Source organism: Oncorhynchus nerka, linkage group LG18 (genome assembly GCF_034236695.1).
Source record: "Oncorhynchus nerka isolate Pitt River linkage group LG18, Oner_Uvic_2.0, whole genome shotgun sequence".
NCBI lineage: Eukaryota > Metazoa > Chordata > Actinopteri > Salmoniformes > Salmonidae > Oncorhynchus > Oncorhynchus nerka.
The window spans coordinates 43,142,431-43,160,531 of NC_088413.1; the positions used below are offsets into that span (position 1 = coordinate 43,142,431).

Sequence of the window (18,101 nt, forward strand, 5' to 3'; positions counted from 1 at the left end):
GAGTTTGATTGTCAGTGTGAGTGACTGTCTGTGTCAGTGTGAGTGTGTGTGTCAGTTTGATTTTCAGTGTGAGAGAGTGTCAGTGTCAGTGTGAGGGTGTGAGGGAGAGAGATATAACACACACTGTATAGTAAGCCAAATAATAACACTTGAAGATTACACTTCGCTTCTTCCCACGTCTTTTCAAAGACACCGTTTAACCTCCTTGAGACTTACTGTCACTTGAGTCGGTTGTTAATTAAAGGGACACAGACATCAGAGGCAGAATCGGTGACTTAGTGTTACTCCAACATGACCTTGTAGCTAAACAGCCTTTTCCAAGCCTTGATGAAACCATTAACTAAGTAAGATACAGTCCGACTAATACCAAACATCAACAATATATTATACTTAATAACACACGGCCTCCACGGGGCCTCTGGCGCTGCATTATACAGAGATTCCTCTCGTGTATGTTTGAGAGTCATTTAATGGATAAACCGATGGATTTACGCAGGCCAACGAAATGTAAATGACTCACCCGTTATGAAGCTCGATGTCGAGGTAAAGCTCAACGCTCCGAGCCTCTCTGGTGGACTTGTATTCACATTTGCATCTGAGACATTTAGTGTGCGCTACTTTCTAAGAAGACTTGGGTCTGGATTCAATCAGATTTGATGTTTATGTAATATCTGTTTATAAGGTTACTGCCCACTCGAACATACCTTTTGGGAAAATGGCTATTACGTGTGCTTGTCGGGCATCTTTCTAAGGTCAGGTGACAGGTCAGCTTATGGTCACCTGATAGGTTACCTGACACAGAGGGCATCTTGGGTAGAACTGTTTCCATTAAATAATTCTGATTACTGTGTAAATACTACAATGGTTGATTTGATTGAATTGAGCCCTTTTAGTCAGAATATGAGGGACTGTCTCTAGCACCACTAGTGGCTGTGAAATCTCTGAAAACACCCCAGAAAGGAAAGAAACAGCGATTACCTTTAGACGTCTTCAGAGGACCCTCCAAAATGTGTGTGTGTGTGTGTGTACAGCAGTGGAGGCTGCTAAGGGGAGGACGGCTCATAATAATGACTGGAGTGGAGCTAATATCACATTCCAGCCATTATTCTGTGCAGCCATCCCTCCACTGATGTACAGTGTGTGTGTGTGTGTGTTTAACGTGCAAAACGTTTCTGTGCATTTGTGTGTATAGATAGACAATGAACAGCACTCACGATCATTGCACTGAGTGCCGGTGTAGGAGGTCATGGAGCAGTCGCAGGTGTAGTTCTCCCACTGCTGGATACAGACGCCCATGTTGGCACATGAGTCCTCTTGGCAGGTGGTGCTAGGACCTACAGGTGGCAGAGCAGAGCCATGTGATACCCAGGCACAGGTGTGAGCACTAGCCAACAGCTCCCCAACAGGTGCCATGCAGAGGGTGTCAGTGCACATCAGTGGGCCATGCACTAGTCAGGTTAGTATAGGTAACAGTACATTACATTACTTCCAAAGGCATTATAGTACCGTAGAAGTACACAAAACTGAAGAAAAATAAAAACCACACGGCATTCCCTCCAAGTAGGTTTTAGTAAGACTTTTAGTGCACAGACATTGAACAGAGTACTGGACGTGTTTTCAACATGGCTGGTTGATGAGAGAGAACTGGCGGATTCAGACAAACTGACTAGGGTCCCGTTCTCTCATATTGAGTGGCTCTGTAACAGTGCTATTACATGGTAAGTACTACCTGTACACAGGCACTGTCCACAGTGTAGGTACATGTTCTTAAATAGTAGTTACAATGACTATAACAATGTTATTTGATTCTAGTTATATGTGAGGAATTGTTAGTGTATTTGCCAGTCTTTTACATTGTGCAAGCCACAACCTTATTCAATATGTAAATACTGTGGAACAAGATGTAGCTATACACTGTAAATCCATTGTGCCTGTTCATGTCAGCCCCATGTGAATACACAGTTTTAGAGCCACCAGAGGTTAATATGAAGTGCGACCCGGGTGTAAGCTCTCACATTTTCCCTCCTCCCGCTCCTCACTCTAGCCAAAACCAGTCTAATGTACAGAGACACTGGGGAAGAGTTACCACATGGGAACAACATGGACAGGAAAGAAGATCCGAGATAAGAGACAAAACATTTTATAGCAAAGTGGTGCACATAGCTAGGATATGTGTTTTTGTTATATAAATGTTGGTGTGGAAGTGTCCAGATAAGTCCAGGGCTGTGTTTCATTCCAGAAAGGTGTTCCCCTTCCCCTCTGCCCTCGCCCTTCACGGAACCAAAGACAACGGGTCAGACCCTATCCAGTTCTGTCGAAGGGAGTGAGCGAGGGAATTATCGGAGGATGCAATCTATGTGGAATGAAAACGCAGCCTAAATGAGAACTTGAGGCTCACCACCTTCTACAGACTCATCCCATGTTTTTGCACGTTTATTTAAAAGGGAATGCAGTCTCTACTGTGCAGTAGTGCAAAACCAATTCAGTGGGAATCGGGACAATATTCCCACCGGAAACGGAAAACCATGTGAAAAAAAGATAACTGCAAATAAACTGGGTTTAAGTGCAATTTTCTTGTGCAAGACCATAATGAAACAAAAAAAGTAGTAGAAATAGAACAAAATCATAGTAGGCTAAAAGTGCATTTATTGTGTAATGCAAAGTGCAGCGGAACTTAGATTTATGCAAGATAAAATGATTCACTTCATGTTTTTTTTCTTCTACAGGCACCAAATTAGCTACAGACATCGATTTTTTTTCCAGTAACCTGAAATAAATCTATCCATAAATAGTAGAAATAATACAAGCAAGTCATAAGTGATGATTGTTAGCATTATGGCAAGTCAGCTCCCCACTTTAAATCTTTATTATATTAATAAACCTGAACACATTCTCAGGGGAAACATATATTAATATTGCTCAGCCGGGTGGGAATCATTTTCTCCCCAAAATACGGCCTAAAACCCCTCAGAGTGGACTTTTTGATATGTATAAATGTCTCTAAAATACCAACGGTCTCCAGCCTGCATTCATTGCATGTAAAAAGCTGCTGCCGCATTCTAATGAAATTAGCTGTCAGACTGTCAGAATCTCAGATTGAATGTAGGCGACCGTTTCTTTAATTAGTGTGCTAATCACACTGGTATATCAGGGAGCATCCACACTCTGGGACTAAAAGCATCTGAGGCAGAAGGGGGATTGTGTGTGTGTGTGTGTGTGTACATGCGGGTCTGCCTTTCTGGTGTATACATGTGTGTGTGTGTGTGTGTGTGTGTGTGTGTGTGTGTGTGTGTGTGTGTGTGTGTGTACATGCGGGTCTGCCTTTCTGGTGTATACATGTGTGTGTGTGTGTCTGTGTGTGTGTGTGTGTGTGCGTGCGTGCGGCGACCCACGGTGCGAGACTTAATGGATTCTTCTATGACGCTGCCCAGACAGGCGGGAACAGCAACGCTCTCCGTCTAACAACATTAGCATAAAACAAGTACACGGCTCGATACAGAAAAACAAGATCTGCAGACATAATTATACAGGCCGGCTAATGTTTTATTTATGCAAAAGCTCTCCATCGCAATCATTAGTCTGTCTCCCTGCCTGCCTGTGAAGTGAGGGTACGCCGTAGCACTAGCAACCGCTACCTATTAGTCTCCAGAAGTGAACCATTTTATAACAAGCACATAGCCAGCCACAGAGAAGCTTTCAATACCTGGCCATGTTTGCAGTGGATTGTGCTTAAATGTACACTGTGCAAGGTGACATCATCATATACAGCGGAGAGACTTCTTGCTTTACCACCAACGACATCAGACTTTAAATCAACCAAGACTGCTATTGACTCGACCTAATTGCGCTCTACCTTGAGGCATGCCAAAATGTGGAATCTTGGCAAATTACAATGTTTTTGCTGTTGATTTGTGTAAACAGGAAGTCACCCCGCTGTATATGATGACATCATCTTGCTGAGAGTATCTTTAAGCCAAGGCATTATTCTTTAGTGAGTGGTGACACATAACATTACACACAGCATCTTTGGGCCAAGCTCAGAATGGAATTTGAACCTTCTACCTTGTAGGTCAGCTTTGGTGAAACCAACTTTGTTAGCGAAAAGAACAGAAAGTGAAAAACGATAAAATAAGGTTAGTAGGTGGCCAATGACTGTCGGTTAATAAAGCAAGCGCTTTACTAACATAGACATGCCCTTTAACCTCTCTAAGGAAGGGGTCAGGGGTCAGGGCTACACTACCATGACAACCAAACTATAAGGAGACATGAAACAGATGGGAACAGTACAGAGAAAACATGTAGGTGAAGATGGTTATGGATTGGAGATTTTTGGGCCTATTGAGACACATTGTATATTGTCACATCAACAAATGAAGGCCTATTTGGAAGGGCATTGCACCATCGGTTTAGCTACATGTTTACCTGTTTAGTCATTGCACATAATTCAGACACACTTTACTAAAATATTCATATTCAAGTGAAAATGACAACAGGAAATAACAAACAGACATCTGCATGGAAACCTGCAAAGGAATATGACGCAAGCAATATTTTCATTTGACATGAATAAGGTATTTAATCAAACCCAATTAGGATTTTTAAACATTGTGTAGTATACTTAAAATCATATGGGACCATTGCTGCTCAAGAGTGATGAAAACACAAAGGTTAGTATGCATATGTTTTACAATGAAGGAATGAGGACAAGACGGTTCAGGGATGACGTGAGTCACAGAAACAACGAAATACAGTTTAACACTAATTTTGTTTACCTTCAGATTTAACTTAAACGCATTGCTGCCAACAGTAATGAATGAGAGCTGCATTGGACAATTAGGTACGAGTGCTCTTCAAGGCCTCGAGTTCTGAGCTTTCAGCTCAGTACCCCAATGGTCGAGGCATTAGCGCCATCTAGTGAGGGTTTGATTCAATTACAATAAACTATGCCTTACATTCGAAGTTCAGGACTATAATGCTCCCCAAATCGATTTGTAACTTTGTTGACTTACCGACTTTGACGTAACATAGCCTACTAAAAGTCCATTGCTGATCCCTGATTAAAACTGCATGACAATGTTATAATTAAACTGTCACATTGTTTTGTGATTAACTGTGAATAGGGGAGCCTTAAAGTAATAAAGCAGATTCGGGCCTATTTGTGTTTGTTCGTTTGTAATTGAAGTTGCCTATTTATTCATGGTCAATGCTATCAAGGATCCTTGGGAAGTCCCTAACCATAACCACCTCCTACCCATTAAACTTACCTAAACCTAACCCTTATCTTAACTATTTAAAATGTAAACTTTAGTGGGGTATGGATGTCCCAAGGCACACGGATAGAACGGACTATTTATTAATGTTCTGATGAAAGCTCACAATCGCATGCGTTCGCAAAAGTGCTCCTTTACACACACATACAAGTCATCATTGCTTATCGTATATAACAACCACTGTTCCGTTTGTAACACTTCGGTCAACTCGCCATGCTTCTGGGTCTTCATGTTGGGCGTTACAGAGACGCCCAACATGAAGACCCAGGCAGGCATTCCTTTACCTGGACCCAGTTTCCCATAGTGATGGAATTTAGGCTTTTACCAGTGTTTTAATGATGCATCTTTTCAAAAAGACACCGCGCAGAAGAAGAAAAAAACTTCACTAAGAGCCAACTTATGCTTGATCTGAATTGTGTGGTGCAATTTCGAGGCACGCATAGTCCACCTCGTGCGGAGGGGGCTCCATTTGGCCCTCATTGACATGAATGGTTGACGATAGGTGAGTGCGGGAGATCCTGTGTAAACAAACCCACTCCATAGCGGCTCTGCGCTGCTCCACGAAGCGCAATAAGTATGAATGCCCTGACGTCATATCACAGTAAATGCTGCACGGCCAATGCAGACGTCAGCTTGACCATGCACCTCCTTTTCAGTGTGTTGTTGGAGCATGGGTAGATACGGATAGTCTCGGGATAAGCTTTCTCCATTCACACCTACATTATAGGCCTACTGACGACGGGTCAACTCACATTAGGATTACCACCTAGAGTAGCAAATATTGAGGCAGGGCATTATAATGCTTAGGCCTACCCTATAATAATGTACTGAAATCATAATTGTGCACATGTTGTCACACAGTATTAAATAGGTTGAGGCAAACATTTGACATAGTGGAGCACAGAATTAGCCGAACAGAACCCAATTGACTGAACCATACAGGAACTACGTAGCCTAACCGATCGGACTACCCTAAGTTTTTATGCAGTGATCTCGGGTTTTCATTGTAAGCATATTTATTTTTCTTGTCTTGTTTGTTAACAATAGCAAAGACATTGGCAACCGTGTGGTGAACTTCATTATATCGCCGGCCACAGAGAGACAGATAAACAGCTTGATTTTATGTTTAGCAGGGAAGTCTTCTGTGTATAAAGTGATGCAAAAGGGCATCGCATACGACCTCAATCACACCTACTGTACCATTGCACAAAATGGCATGTACGCATCATCATCTGGACACGTGTGCAACAGAAGTGAAACATTCACCTTCTGCTACCACTTCTGTCAAGCCGTAGCACACAGAACACACTGCAATTGTCTTTGCGATGTACCGAAATGTAAATCAATGTGAGTGTGATGGAGGCGTTGGCTGTTGTACACGTGGTCTGGCGCAGTCCGTAAACAGGAACATTTAGTAAGCACAACTTTAGTAAGAATGGTTTTAGAAAACAGCTCAGAGATTTAACAATGCTCCTAGGAAGGTTCTAAGATGAACTTAGCCTTTAAACATGCTTATGGGAAACCGGGCCCATTGAAGCTCCCACGGACTGTTTGGGATCATTCATTCTGATAGTGTGGTTGGTTGTGTATGGACAATGTTAAGTTGTTTTAGCGTCTCAGGTATGCTATAGACCAGGGTTTCCTAACTGGTGGCCAGTAGGCCAAACTTTTTGAACAACAACCATTTTTACCTTGAATTCCTGGACTGTCATTTGTTTGGTGTGCTGACAACACTGTTCATAAAATCATACTTTTTTTTTTATCATGCTGCTCCATCTGCTGTTGAACTATGTGCTCCAAAACCCAACTGACTACCCTGCCATTATTCTTGACAGGAAAGTTCATTTACGTGACAATGATTTAGCAAAAGAATAAGTGAAAATACACACACCGAAGCAAATATGTGCGCACACATCCTCACAGCCACTCACAGACAAACAAATGACAACAAAGAAGAAATGTCATGGATGTGATACAACGGAAGACCAAATAAATATGATTTATGAGCTTTTATTGTGAAAAATAAATAAACAGATATTTCAACACACACATCACGGTGTATACTGTATCTCCCAAAGTAACATTCAGACTTGTAATGAGAGGAAGACTTATGGGGATATAAAGATGGAGTTATAGATATCCTGTACAATAGTCATAATGTTAAAGGTATATTAGTTGTATATACTGCACCATTATGTGGCTCTCTGATACGGTCTTTTCAAAAGAACAACAAAAGAAACAAGAAGAACAAATGCACAACAGATAGATTGAAAAAAAAAATAATAATAACAAGATGAGAAAACACTCACACAAAAGAAAAAGGGAAATAAATGTTCAGAAAACAAAGGGATTCATGGTGCAAAACTCTTAAGACTCGGGAAACTTGCCCACTGACCAAAAACTATAAACTATAAACCAAAAATGATATTTGAAGAGTAGTCAAAAGAGCATAGAGTATTTGCAGCGACGATTCTTAATCTGAATGAAATGTGATGCTAGTGCAAAAATGTTTCAATAGGCCGCCGTCGGCTCGTTGATATGCATGGAATATTTCAAATAAACGCTAAACAAACTGAAACTTTTGGCATTCTAGTTTTGTGCGCACATTGCATACAAGCTGTTGTATCGTATCTGGGGTTTTCCATATGGCTCCATAGAGATATTACAATTCTTATTCATACTATTCTCTATAGTTGCATTGTTGCTTGGGCAAGAAGAGCCGATTACATTTCTAATCTGAATATCAGTGCAAACTGTATGTAAATTTGGGTTGTACAGTATAGTGCGTTAAATCAACAAATAGCCAATCGTAGCTATGTATGATAAGGACTTATTGTACAGCACAAAATAGCAATTGATCACATAACACTTACATGCCCACACAATCAAAAGTTTTGTATACAAAACGGACATAATCAACATACCGGTAGCTCCCTGTCCTGTATGTACAGAAACACACTTCTACACAAATGTTTTCTTTATGTTTTGTTTTTTTCTCTTTCTGAAACATGACTGTTATCAATCATGACGAGCTCCTAAAACACTGATAAAAAAAGGGAAACATCTCAAAACAACAAAGTCAACAATGGAGCGCTTGGTTGTGCTTGTGCTAATGTGTACTAATGTTACTGTAATGCTGCTTTGAGCTGTGATGATGTGACATCATCATTGTGCGACCAATGTGGCCGATATGAGCTAGGTCTGGTCCTCGAGGTTGAAGTTACCCATCACCACATATCTATAATTTCCTAACTTCAAACCCTGACCATATACATTAGGATTAATTAATGCGGACCCTTCACCATTGGTTGGGGTCAACATCTACTGTACCTACTGTAACAATGGCAGTTGGTGGTGGTTGTAAATGTCCAGCCCTGCTCTAACTGAGGGCTGTCTGGGTGGTGAGTGAGGTGACCAGCAGGGTTAGTAGGATGGACGAGGGAGCGTAAGGTACAAGGGAGGTGGAGCTACTGTTGGAGTTAAGGAGGAAGAATGGGCTCCCTGAGCTGTCGTTGACACTTTTGTTGTTTCTGGGGTTGTAGTTTGGGTTGTAGTTTGAGTTTGAGCTGAAGTCCGAGTCGGACATGGTTTTGAGGGAGGGTGTACCTTCGCATCCTCGCTCGATCTGCCCGCTGCGGAACAGGGCGTCCTGGAGGAGGTCAGGAAGGCGGCCGTTGAGGTCCACAGAGGCCAGGCAGCCTTGGAAGCCATCCCGGGACGCCACCAGCTTGGGCAGGCTACCGTACATACCAGGGCCCAGTCCAGCAATAAACAGATCACCTGGAGGGAGGAGAAGAGAGGACACCGACATGTACTGACAGAGTCGAGCTTTATCATTGTCTTTTATTTTACAGTCCTGGTAATGCTTTATTTTACAGTCCTGGTAATGTTTTATTTTACAGTCCTGGTAATGTTTTATTTTACAGTCCTGGTAATGTTTTATTTTACAGTCCTGGTAATGTTTTATTTTACAGTCCTGGTAATGCTTTATTTTACAGTCCTGGTAATGTTTTATTTTACAGTCCTGGTAATACTTTATTTTACAGTCCTGGTAATGTTTTATTTTACAGTCCTGGTAATGCTTTATTTTACAGTCCTGGTAATGTTTTATTTTACAGTCCTGGTAATGCTTTATTTTACAGTCCTGGTAATGTTTTATTTTACAGTCCTGTAATGCTTTATTTTACAGTCCTGGTAATGTTTTATTTTACAGTCCTGGCAATGCTTTATTTTACAGTCCTGGCAATGTTTTATTTTACAGTCCTGGCAATGTTTTATTTTACAGTCCTGGTAATGCTTTATTTTACAGTCCTGGTAATGCTTTATTTTACAGTCCTGGTAATGTTTTATTTTACAGTCCTAGTAATGTTTTATTTTACAGTCCTGGTAATGCTTTATTTTACAGTCCTGGTAATGCTTTATTTTACAGTCCTGGTAATGTTTTATTTTACAGTCCTGGTAATGCTTTATTTTACAGTCCTGGTAATGTTTTATTTTACAGTCCTGGTAATGTTTTATTTTACAGTCCTGGTAATGCTTTATTTTACAGTCCTGGTAATTCTTTATTTTACAGTCCTGGTAATGCTTTATTTTACAGTCCTGGTAATGCTTTATTTTACAGTCCTGGTAATGCTTTATTTTACAGTCCTGGTAATGTTTTATTTTACAGTCCTGGTAATGTTTTATTTTACAGTCCTGGTAATGTTTTATGTTACAGTCCTGGTAATGCTTTATTTTATAGTCCTGGTAATTCTTTATTTTACAGTCCTGGTAATGCTTTATTTTACAGTCCTGGTAATGCTTTATTTTACAGTCCTGGTAATGCTTTATTTTACAGTCCTGGTAATGTTTTATTTTACAGTCCTGGAAAAGTTTTATTTTACAATCCTGGTAATGCTTTGTTTTACTGTCCGGTTTAAGCTATTTGCAAATACATTATGTTTTTAAAGAGTGTTTTACGATAATTCATTGTAAAAATTCTACATAACCAACCAGGGTGGACGTGTGCGACTCAAAACCACAATAGCCCATTGAGCTAAAGCCCAGGCATTAGCTCTGGGACATGGGTATTCAGGTCTCAAGCAAGGTTCGTCATCCCACATGGTTCACTGAACCACCTCTGCTATATACTCTACCTTTCAGGTCAAGGTTTTTGGCTCCATTGACCACCTGGCTGGTTGCCTTGGCGTCCACCTTCAGCGTGTGGATGTTGCTGTTGTCACGGGTGATGACCACGTTGTGCCACTGGTTGTCATGGAGAGCCCGGTCGCTGTTACCCTTGATGACGTTAGGCCCATTGCCAAGGTCAAACACGTAGTGGATGTACCTGAGGGAGGTCAAAAGTCAATCTGGTCACTGAATAGAACACCTGTTTGACCAATAGGAGTGGCGCAGCAGAGGAGATGACTTCTAGGCCTCTGTGAGTGGAGTATGGGAACTACAGGAATATGTCAAAATGGTGACATATAACCACTGCAGTTATACACTACATGGCCAAAAGTATGTGGACACCTTCTCGTCAAACTTCTGGTCCCCCCTTTGCTGCTATAACAGCCTCCACTCTTCTGGGAAGGCTTTCCACTAGATGTTGGAACATTGCTGCGGGGACATTCAGTCACAAGAGCATTAGTGAGATCAGGCACTGATGTTGGGAGATTAGGCCTGGCTCGCAGTCTGCGTTCCAATTCATCCCAAAGGTGTTCGATGGAGTTGAGGTCATGGCTCTGTGCAGGCCAGTCAAGTTCTTCCACAAGAGGTCGACAAACCATTTCTCTATGGACCTCGCTTTGTGCACGGGGGCATTTCGTGCTGAAACAGGAAATGTCCATCCACAAATTGTTGCCACAAAGTTGGAAGTACAGAATCGTCTAGAATGTCATTGTATACTATGAGGTTAAGATTTCCCGAAGGGGCCTAGCCCGAACCATGAAAAACAGCCCCAGACCATTATTCCTCCACCACCAAAAATAACAGTTGGCACTATGCATGCGGATAGGTTGCGTTTTCCTGGCATCCGCCAAACCCAGATTTGTCCGTTGGACTGCCAGATGGTGAAGCATGATTCATCACTCCAATGGCGGCAAACTTTACACCACTCCAGCCAACGCTTGGCATTGCGCATGGTGATCTACTCGCTTCAGCACTCAGCGGTCCCGTTCTGTGAGCTTGTGTGGCCTACCACTTCAGACAGACGTTTCCACTTCACAACAACAGCACTGACAATTGACCGGGGCAGCTCTAGCGGGGCAGAAATTTGACTAACTGACTTGTTGGAAAGGTGGCTTCCTATGACGGTGCCACGTTGCAAGCTCTTCAGTACAGCCAATCTACTGCCAATGTTTCTCTACGGGTGTGGCTGAAATAGCCGAATACACTCATTTGAAGGGCTGTCCACATACATTTGAATTACAGTATTTGTCACTTATTGTGATTATTATTGTTATATGCTACTGTAATACCATCCCTGTGTGCCTTCGTAGTTGTGGTGACAAAAACAAACAAAAAGCGTTAATTATCAACAAAGTCTAAGACCAGGTCGGATCCCACTCACCCTTTGACTAGCTCCACAGCGATGAAGTCGTTTCCGTCTCCACTGTTGAACATTATGAAGCCGTCCGGGGAGGTGGTTTTGAACTGGAAGAACAGGTGCATAGAGGTGTAGGCCTGCAGGGTGGCCAGGCTCAGGTAGCTGCTCTTGGACTTGAAGGTCACAGGGTCAGCGATGATGGAGCGCATGCCAAACCGGGCGTTTAGCTCGCAGAAGTCGATGTCTCCGTTCTTACAGAGATCAATGTACAGCATCCCGTTGAACCTGGAGTCAATAGATGGGAATAAGGTTCTATTTGAAAAAAGGATATTATCTGATGCATTAAAACAGATAAAGTAAACCACTTTCTTGTCAACTGGAAGACCTTGTCATTCACTAGCGGCAAACGTATCAACAAGATCTGCTGAAGTGAAGCAAAACAAAACAGCCATGTTAACTGGTTCAGATTTGGTTTCACCAAAACTGACACCATATGTCAACATATCCAATGCGATGGCGTAGTACTCACATTCAGATCTGTTCGCATTGCCTGTAAAGAGCTTGTATCTTGTATACTGCTATGTCTTTCTGGGTGAAGTAACGACGTTCATAACAGTATACGGCAGGAAGTATATAACAAAGTATATGAGAGAAGAGGAACCTGAGGCTCTGCAGGTGTCCGATGAAGCTAGAGGGGATGGCCGAGACGAAGCGTCTCTCCGTCATGATGCCCGTCTCGATGTTGTGGAACTCAAGACGGGTGTGGTCACCCGCCATCTGGCCTGGAGTAGGGGATGAAGTGAAAAAGAAGAAAAAAGAAAAAAGAAAAAAAGAAAAAACTGTCTGATACTAACACAAAAGGGCTGAATTTAAAGAGGTGGTGAAATTCCGGTACGATACGGGTAAATACAATGTAATAGTACAACTGAATAGGCTCAGCAAGAACAATTCAGACATATCAATAGATGGCAACAGTTTATAGTCACCTTTCTCAAATAATTATTTAAAATAAACATTTAAAACCACCGGAAGGACAGTTCACGTTAACAAGCTAATTCTGTCATTCCTGTAAGCCTGAAACTAAATGAGAACACCAGACACATCAACCCACATAAACAGTGGCTGATGAGGAACTTTCTCTCAGACTGTAGCTAGTATAGTACCTTCTGCTACGTCATCGTCCACCGTGAGCTTGTAGGTTTTTCCCCGGCGGACCACGCGCACCGTATGCCACTCATTATCATTGAGTTTTTGCCCAGCATACAGGGTCTCGGGTCCCTTGCCTGAGAACGATGGTTGGTCACAAAGTTAAAGTTGTCCTGCCTCTCCAACCAAACCTTTGCTTTCCAGTTTCCAATAGGGGCTGTCATATTGGGCCTTTTCCAATAGAAGGAGGTGATATAATGGGCTTATTTGTAAGGACTCAAAAGGAACAGGTGTAATACAAGGGATATATTGGGGATGATGACAGCAGAGCACCTTGAGCATGTCAAGTTGATTTGTATTCTGATTCATTGTCAATTGGGATCATTTTGGCATTTTCACTTTGTTCACTTTTCAAATTACACGTGTACTGGGTGTTACTGTGGAAAACAAAGGTTAGGTTATTTTGGTAAAAAGCAACAACGAATACATTTTTCTACAACAATATTTCTTAAATTGTGATTGCACACTGGAATAGCACCTTCACTGCGGAAAACGACTTTAAATATGTACTCAGCAGAAAAACCACTGCAGTCAATGTAACAATTACACAGCTTTTACTCATCATAGGGTCTGGAAATACCTTCCAAATACTTTCAAAATCTGTTATTAATAGATGAATACTACGTAGTTCAAAGAGGACTGTAGTGTTACCTACACGTACACTAGGTTATTGCTGTATCTTTCACAGCCAAGTAACGCCCCAGAGCTGATCGCTTGAACTTCAGCTTGGTTTAGCCAGAATCCCTCTAAGCACCAGTAAAGCCCAGTGATCTAGACAGTCTACTGCACTACCGTGTGCGTGTAGTTGTGTGTGTGTGTGTGTGTGTGTGTGTGTGTGTGTGTGTGTGTGTGTGTGTGTGTGTGTGTCTGACAGTACTTTTCTGGCCTTTGTAACGGCAGGAAATACAGGAGCTTCAGCAGGAGCGATATTCTCCGGGACACTTCCGTGTGTTCTCACCCTGTCATGGGTGTGCTGTTGATTTAAAACAGCCGACACAAACAGAGTCTGGCAGACACAACCACATGAGCTCAGAACCCCTGGAGGGATGCTGCATTGATTTGGACAGTTTCATGTTTCCTTGCGCTGTCATTTTAGGAGTGTTAACATCTTGATTTTTAGTTTTGAAGGTGGCGGTTATTGGGCCCAGTAATGTCATCGCATCATTTCGGGTAATGCTCGTAATGTTACTCATAACTAAGATGTACTGTACCGCTCTTTTATAACTAAGACTATTAGCTCTTAAATCACAAAATAGGCCTCATTTTACACAATATTACAAAGGGGGTAAAAATATAAGTGGTTGGAAAGGTACTGTGGGTTTATTTCTGAGACCATCTTGATTTTCTTTTCCAGGTAGGCTACCCAGCAGAAGACATTATGTCAAATCTGGATTCCACTCTTTGTCCTGAAATGCCACAGCAATTTACTGCAGCAATTAGCATCAGACATTATAGGAGCCGAATGTACAATAACAGTAATCATATCTGTCACTCACACACACAAGCATGCACACAGGGACGCGTGGACACACACGCACGCAGGAACATGTGCACACACACACATACACACACACTGAACGCGTCTCTTACATAAAAGACCGCAGTCCTCACATGCTCTTAGTCTGCTGAGAGCTTTGAAACTAATGTGCAGCACTTAAAATGTACTTTTCATTCTAGTGTCTGACAATTTAAAAATACAGACAGACAAGACAGACAAGACAGACAAGACAGACAGACAGACAGACAGACAGACAGACAGACAGACAGACAGACAGACAGACAGACAGACAGACAGACAGACAGACAGACAGACAGACAGACAGACAGACAGACAGACAGACAGACAGACAGACAGACAGACAGACAGACAGACAGACAGACAGACAGACAGACAGACAGACAGACAGACAGACAGACAGACAGACAGACAGACAGACAGACAGACAGACAGACAGACAGACAGACAGACAGACAGACAGGAGACAGTACTGTACACTAAAGGTTTCCGAGCCCTATTCATGAGTAAAAGCAGTTAATGTTGACCTTCTCCCCAACAGTATGGACACTTAATATACCTGAGTGTATTATAGTGTCGTACTAAAGCTCTGACTTAGAGACACACGTTTAGAAGCAAACAGAGCTAACCAATTTGACACATTAAAAGAAATCGTACAGTATCATGACACTGATATAATCATAATAAAACCATTAACTAATTTGTCGCATTTCACTTGAAGAGGACCTACACTATATGAATAGTATAACATCTTTACATATATATAAGTTTATCATTTTGTATATTCAAGTTACTTATTCTACAACAAATATATATATTGTAGTAGAATAAGTCTATGTATTCTACGTTGTCCACCTACGATGAAGCTCCTTCATGTAAGAATTTTCAAATGTTTAGTTATGTAACAAGTGGTGATTTATTAATCTCAACTTCGTGCTGAAAACCAAAACGCTAAACATTGTATCTGCCATATATGATTTTTGAAAAGGGTTATATAATTATCCATCTCTAAAAAGGGAGTTATATTGCAGCAAAAAAAACGCTAAATCAAACTTTCATTACAGTAGAACTTCCTATATACTGTAACTAAAATACATTCATGCGGGGGAAAAGAAATTCAGTCACAGGACATTATAACATGAAATGTTCTTATTTAATCAAATATGGCCTTACATAAAACTAAAACCTAAGAGATTAACAAATCACCACCCTGACTGTCTGTTTCCAGTTTGAGTGTTTCTGTTGTCCGTGATCTATTGATGGTCTGACCAGTTGAACTGACAGACACACCCCTTCTCCAACCAACACCACAGGGATAAGAGAAAGACACACTTAAAATAACACATTCCTTTAAACAGCAGAGTATCATAATACAAGAGCAAAATGAAACTTGAGTGTTAACTTACTGGAAGTACAGTTTATCCTGATACAGTCTAGATGGGGAAGAATAAATGACAGATGAAATTGCATCCTTCAAGGTTATAGCTGCAGACATCCAAAAACAAGAATTCCACCCTTCCGGGGACGTCCACATGCAGAGAGGCGGCCATTTTGTAGGGGGGAGGTGGGGGGTCCTATATAGACTTTCAGGTGCTAGACTGTTAGCTTAGATTACAAATGGCTGGCTTGAATTCTACAAGTGTGACTGCAATTGCAATATGATTGTAATAACTGGTAATGTAGCAATAAGTATGAGGTAGAATGAATATATTCACAAATGTCAAATCTTTGGTCCATATACAATAGTTATGGCTGACATGGGGATTAGTTGGGTGTTGTATGGTAAAATGTACATAGCGCTTTTGCAGCACTTGTTTAAGTTATGAAATTAACTTAGTTTTGTGACCACCGCTATAACACTTAGATTATACACATATGGGCAAAAGTAATTTATTTAAAGCTGCATAACAAGGACACTGGCTGTCAACATTTTAAAAATGGCCGCTTTTATTTTACCAACCACATAGATTCTCCAACCCAGCATAAACTTCCATTTTGGAATAGTTTTAATTTTGATTGTAAACACAAAGTCTCCAGCTCCGAAGCCTTCACACCAACTTGTTGACTAAACAGGCAATTAAAATCATATATCTGATATTAGCAAGAAGGTGGTGTTAGCTATTCATATTGGAGCCACAGATCTTTGAAACAGTGCAATGCTATTCTACTTGACCGTTGAATAAACTTAAATATTTAAAAAAGTGTTACAACACTTATTATTTTGGAGCAATATTTCCAAGATTTTCAATTTAAAAAAGCGAATGGACTAGTGAAAGATAATTGACTAGTTCCTTCGCTGACAACAAATTCCTACCTGTTATAGGCCTACAGGTTTTTGTGACGGCCATTTTGAGTCGGCCTATGGGATCCTGCAAGGGACATTCTGGGTTGGTCACCATGTGGCTGGTGGGTTCATGTGTCGTCAACCGCAACAGAAAAGTGGGAGCGAACAGCCGCGATCCAATCAGCACCAGCACCATGCAGAGGCATAAGACCCTCATATCTAACAGTACAGCACAGAGACTGTGTTGCTCAGTTGGTAGAGCATGGCGCTTACAAGGGGTGTGGGTTTGATTCCCACTGGGGTCACCCATACGTAAAATGTATGCACGCGTGACAGTAAGTCGCTTTGGATAAAAAAACATCTTCTAAAATGCGTAAATATTATATACAATGTAGGTTGTTTCTATGAAACAATTTAAAATATGGGTTTAGATAAACATATCAAGGATATGTATCTCTTTAACATTTAAATGTGGATATGTGATGCTTGTTATTGATATTGTATTTGATACAAAAAGTGAATTGTGTAGGGTAGTTTTGTGTAGCCAATTTTTGTAGTTGCAATGCAGTTTCTTCTTAATAAAATACTTTGATGACTAAAGTAATATTTAGTGTGCATAATATAGTCTATCAATTGCTACTGTGGGTACTATAACAACGAAGCACACTACAAACTATTATGACAAATATCCAGCTTTTATTAAGGCTTTAATCAACGTTAAAGACAAATAGTGTGTAAATATAGGTTATGTATACTAGTGCTTCTTTCCTTTTTGCAACACAGTGGTGTGTTTGTAAACAAAAGAGAGAAGGAAGGTTGCCTGGGGGGCAGCCAGCTGCAGGTTTGGCTGAGCTCTGTTCTCGGGCTGTTCGCCTGACGGGCCGCAGGCTTAAGGCCTTTGAAGGGGTGAATACCATCTTTTGACAAAGCATGATGGGAAAATGGAGTTGATAGCTAGATGTACATAGAGAGCGTATATAGTATGTGTACACCATAAACAAATAGAAGGAGAACAAACCCAAAATCAAAAGCCAAGAATTCTCAACTTGAAGACAAGAAGATGATGTTAGTTGAAAATGTAAAGTTGAGATTTTTTTCTTTCTCAATTTCCTGTAGATGATGAACTGAGAATCAGTTGGAGTAAGTCACCTCTTAGAAAGTCACAGCACTGCACAATGCTTATAAAGATATATTTGATATACTAGACTATAATAACAATAGTGTGCAGATCAGCCATAGTGTCATATTCAAAAATAGTGCACTCAGACTTTAAATGAACATTTAAGATATACTTTATAA

At 41.1% G+C, this 18,101-nt stretch overlaps 1 protein-coding gene across 1 annotated transcript in view; it reads right to left on the bottom strand.

Moving 5' to 3' along the window:
• Window positions 1-7,264: 7,264 nt before the first annotated feature.
• The window catches only part of nrxn3a (neurexin 3a), a 179,534-nt gene continuing 168,697 nt past the window's right edge, over window positions 7,265-18,101 (bottom strand). The window contains exons 11-16 of the mRNA XM_029687494.2: window positions 15,925-15,951; window positions 12,960-13,079; window positions 12,458-12,578; window positions 11,821-12,081; window positions 10,406-10,596; window positions 7,265-9,050 (exon numbers count right to left, since the gene is read on the bottom strand). Coding sequence (XP_029543354.2) covers window positions 8,650-9,050; window positions 10,406-10,596; window positions 11,821-12,081; window positions 12,458-12,578; window positions 12,960-13,079; window positions 15,925-15,951 — 1,121 coding nt within the window. The 3' untranslated portion in view covers window positions 7,265-8,649. The remainder of the gene's footprint in view (window positions 9,051-10,405; window positions 10,597-11,820; window positions 12,082-12,457; window positions 12,579-12,959; window positions 13,080-15,924; window positions 15,952-18,101) is intronic.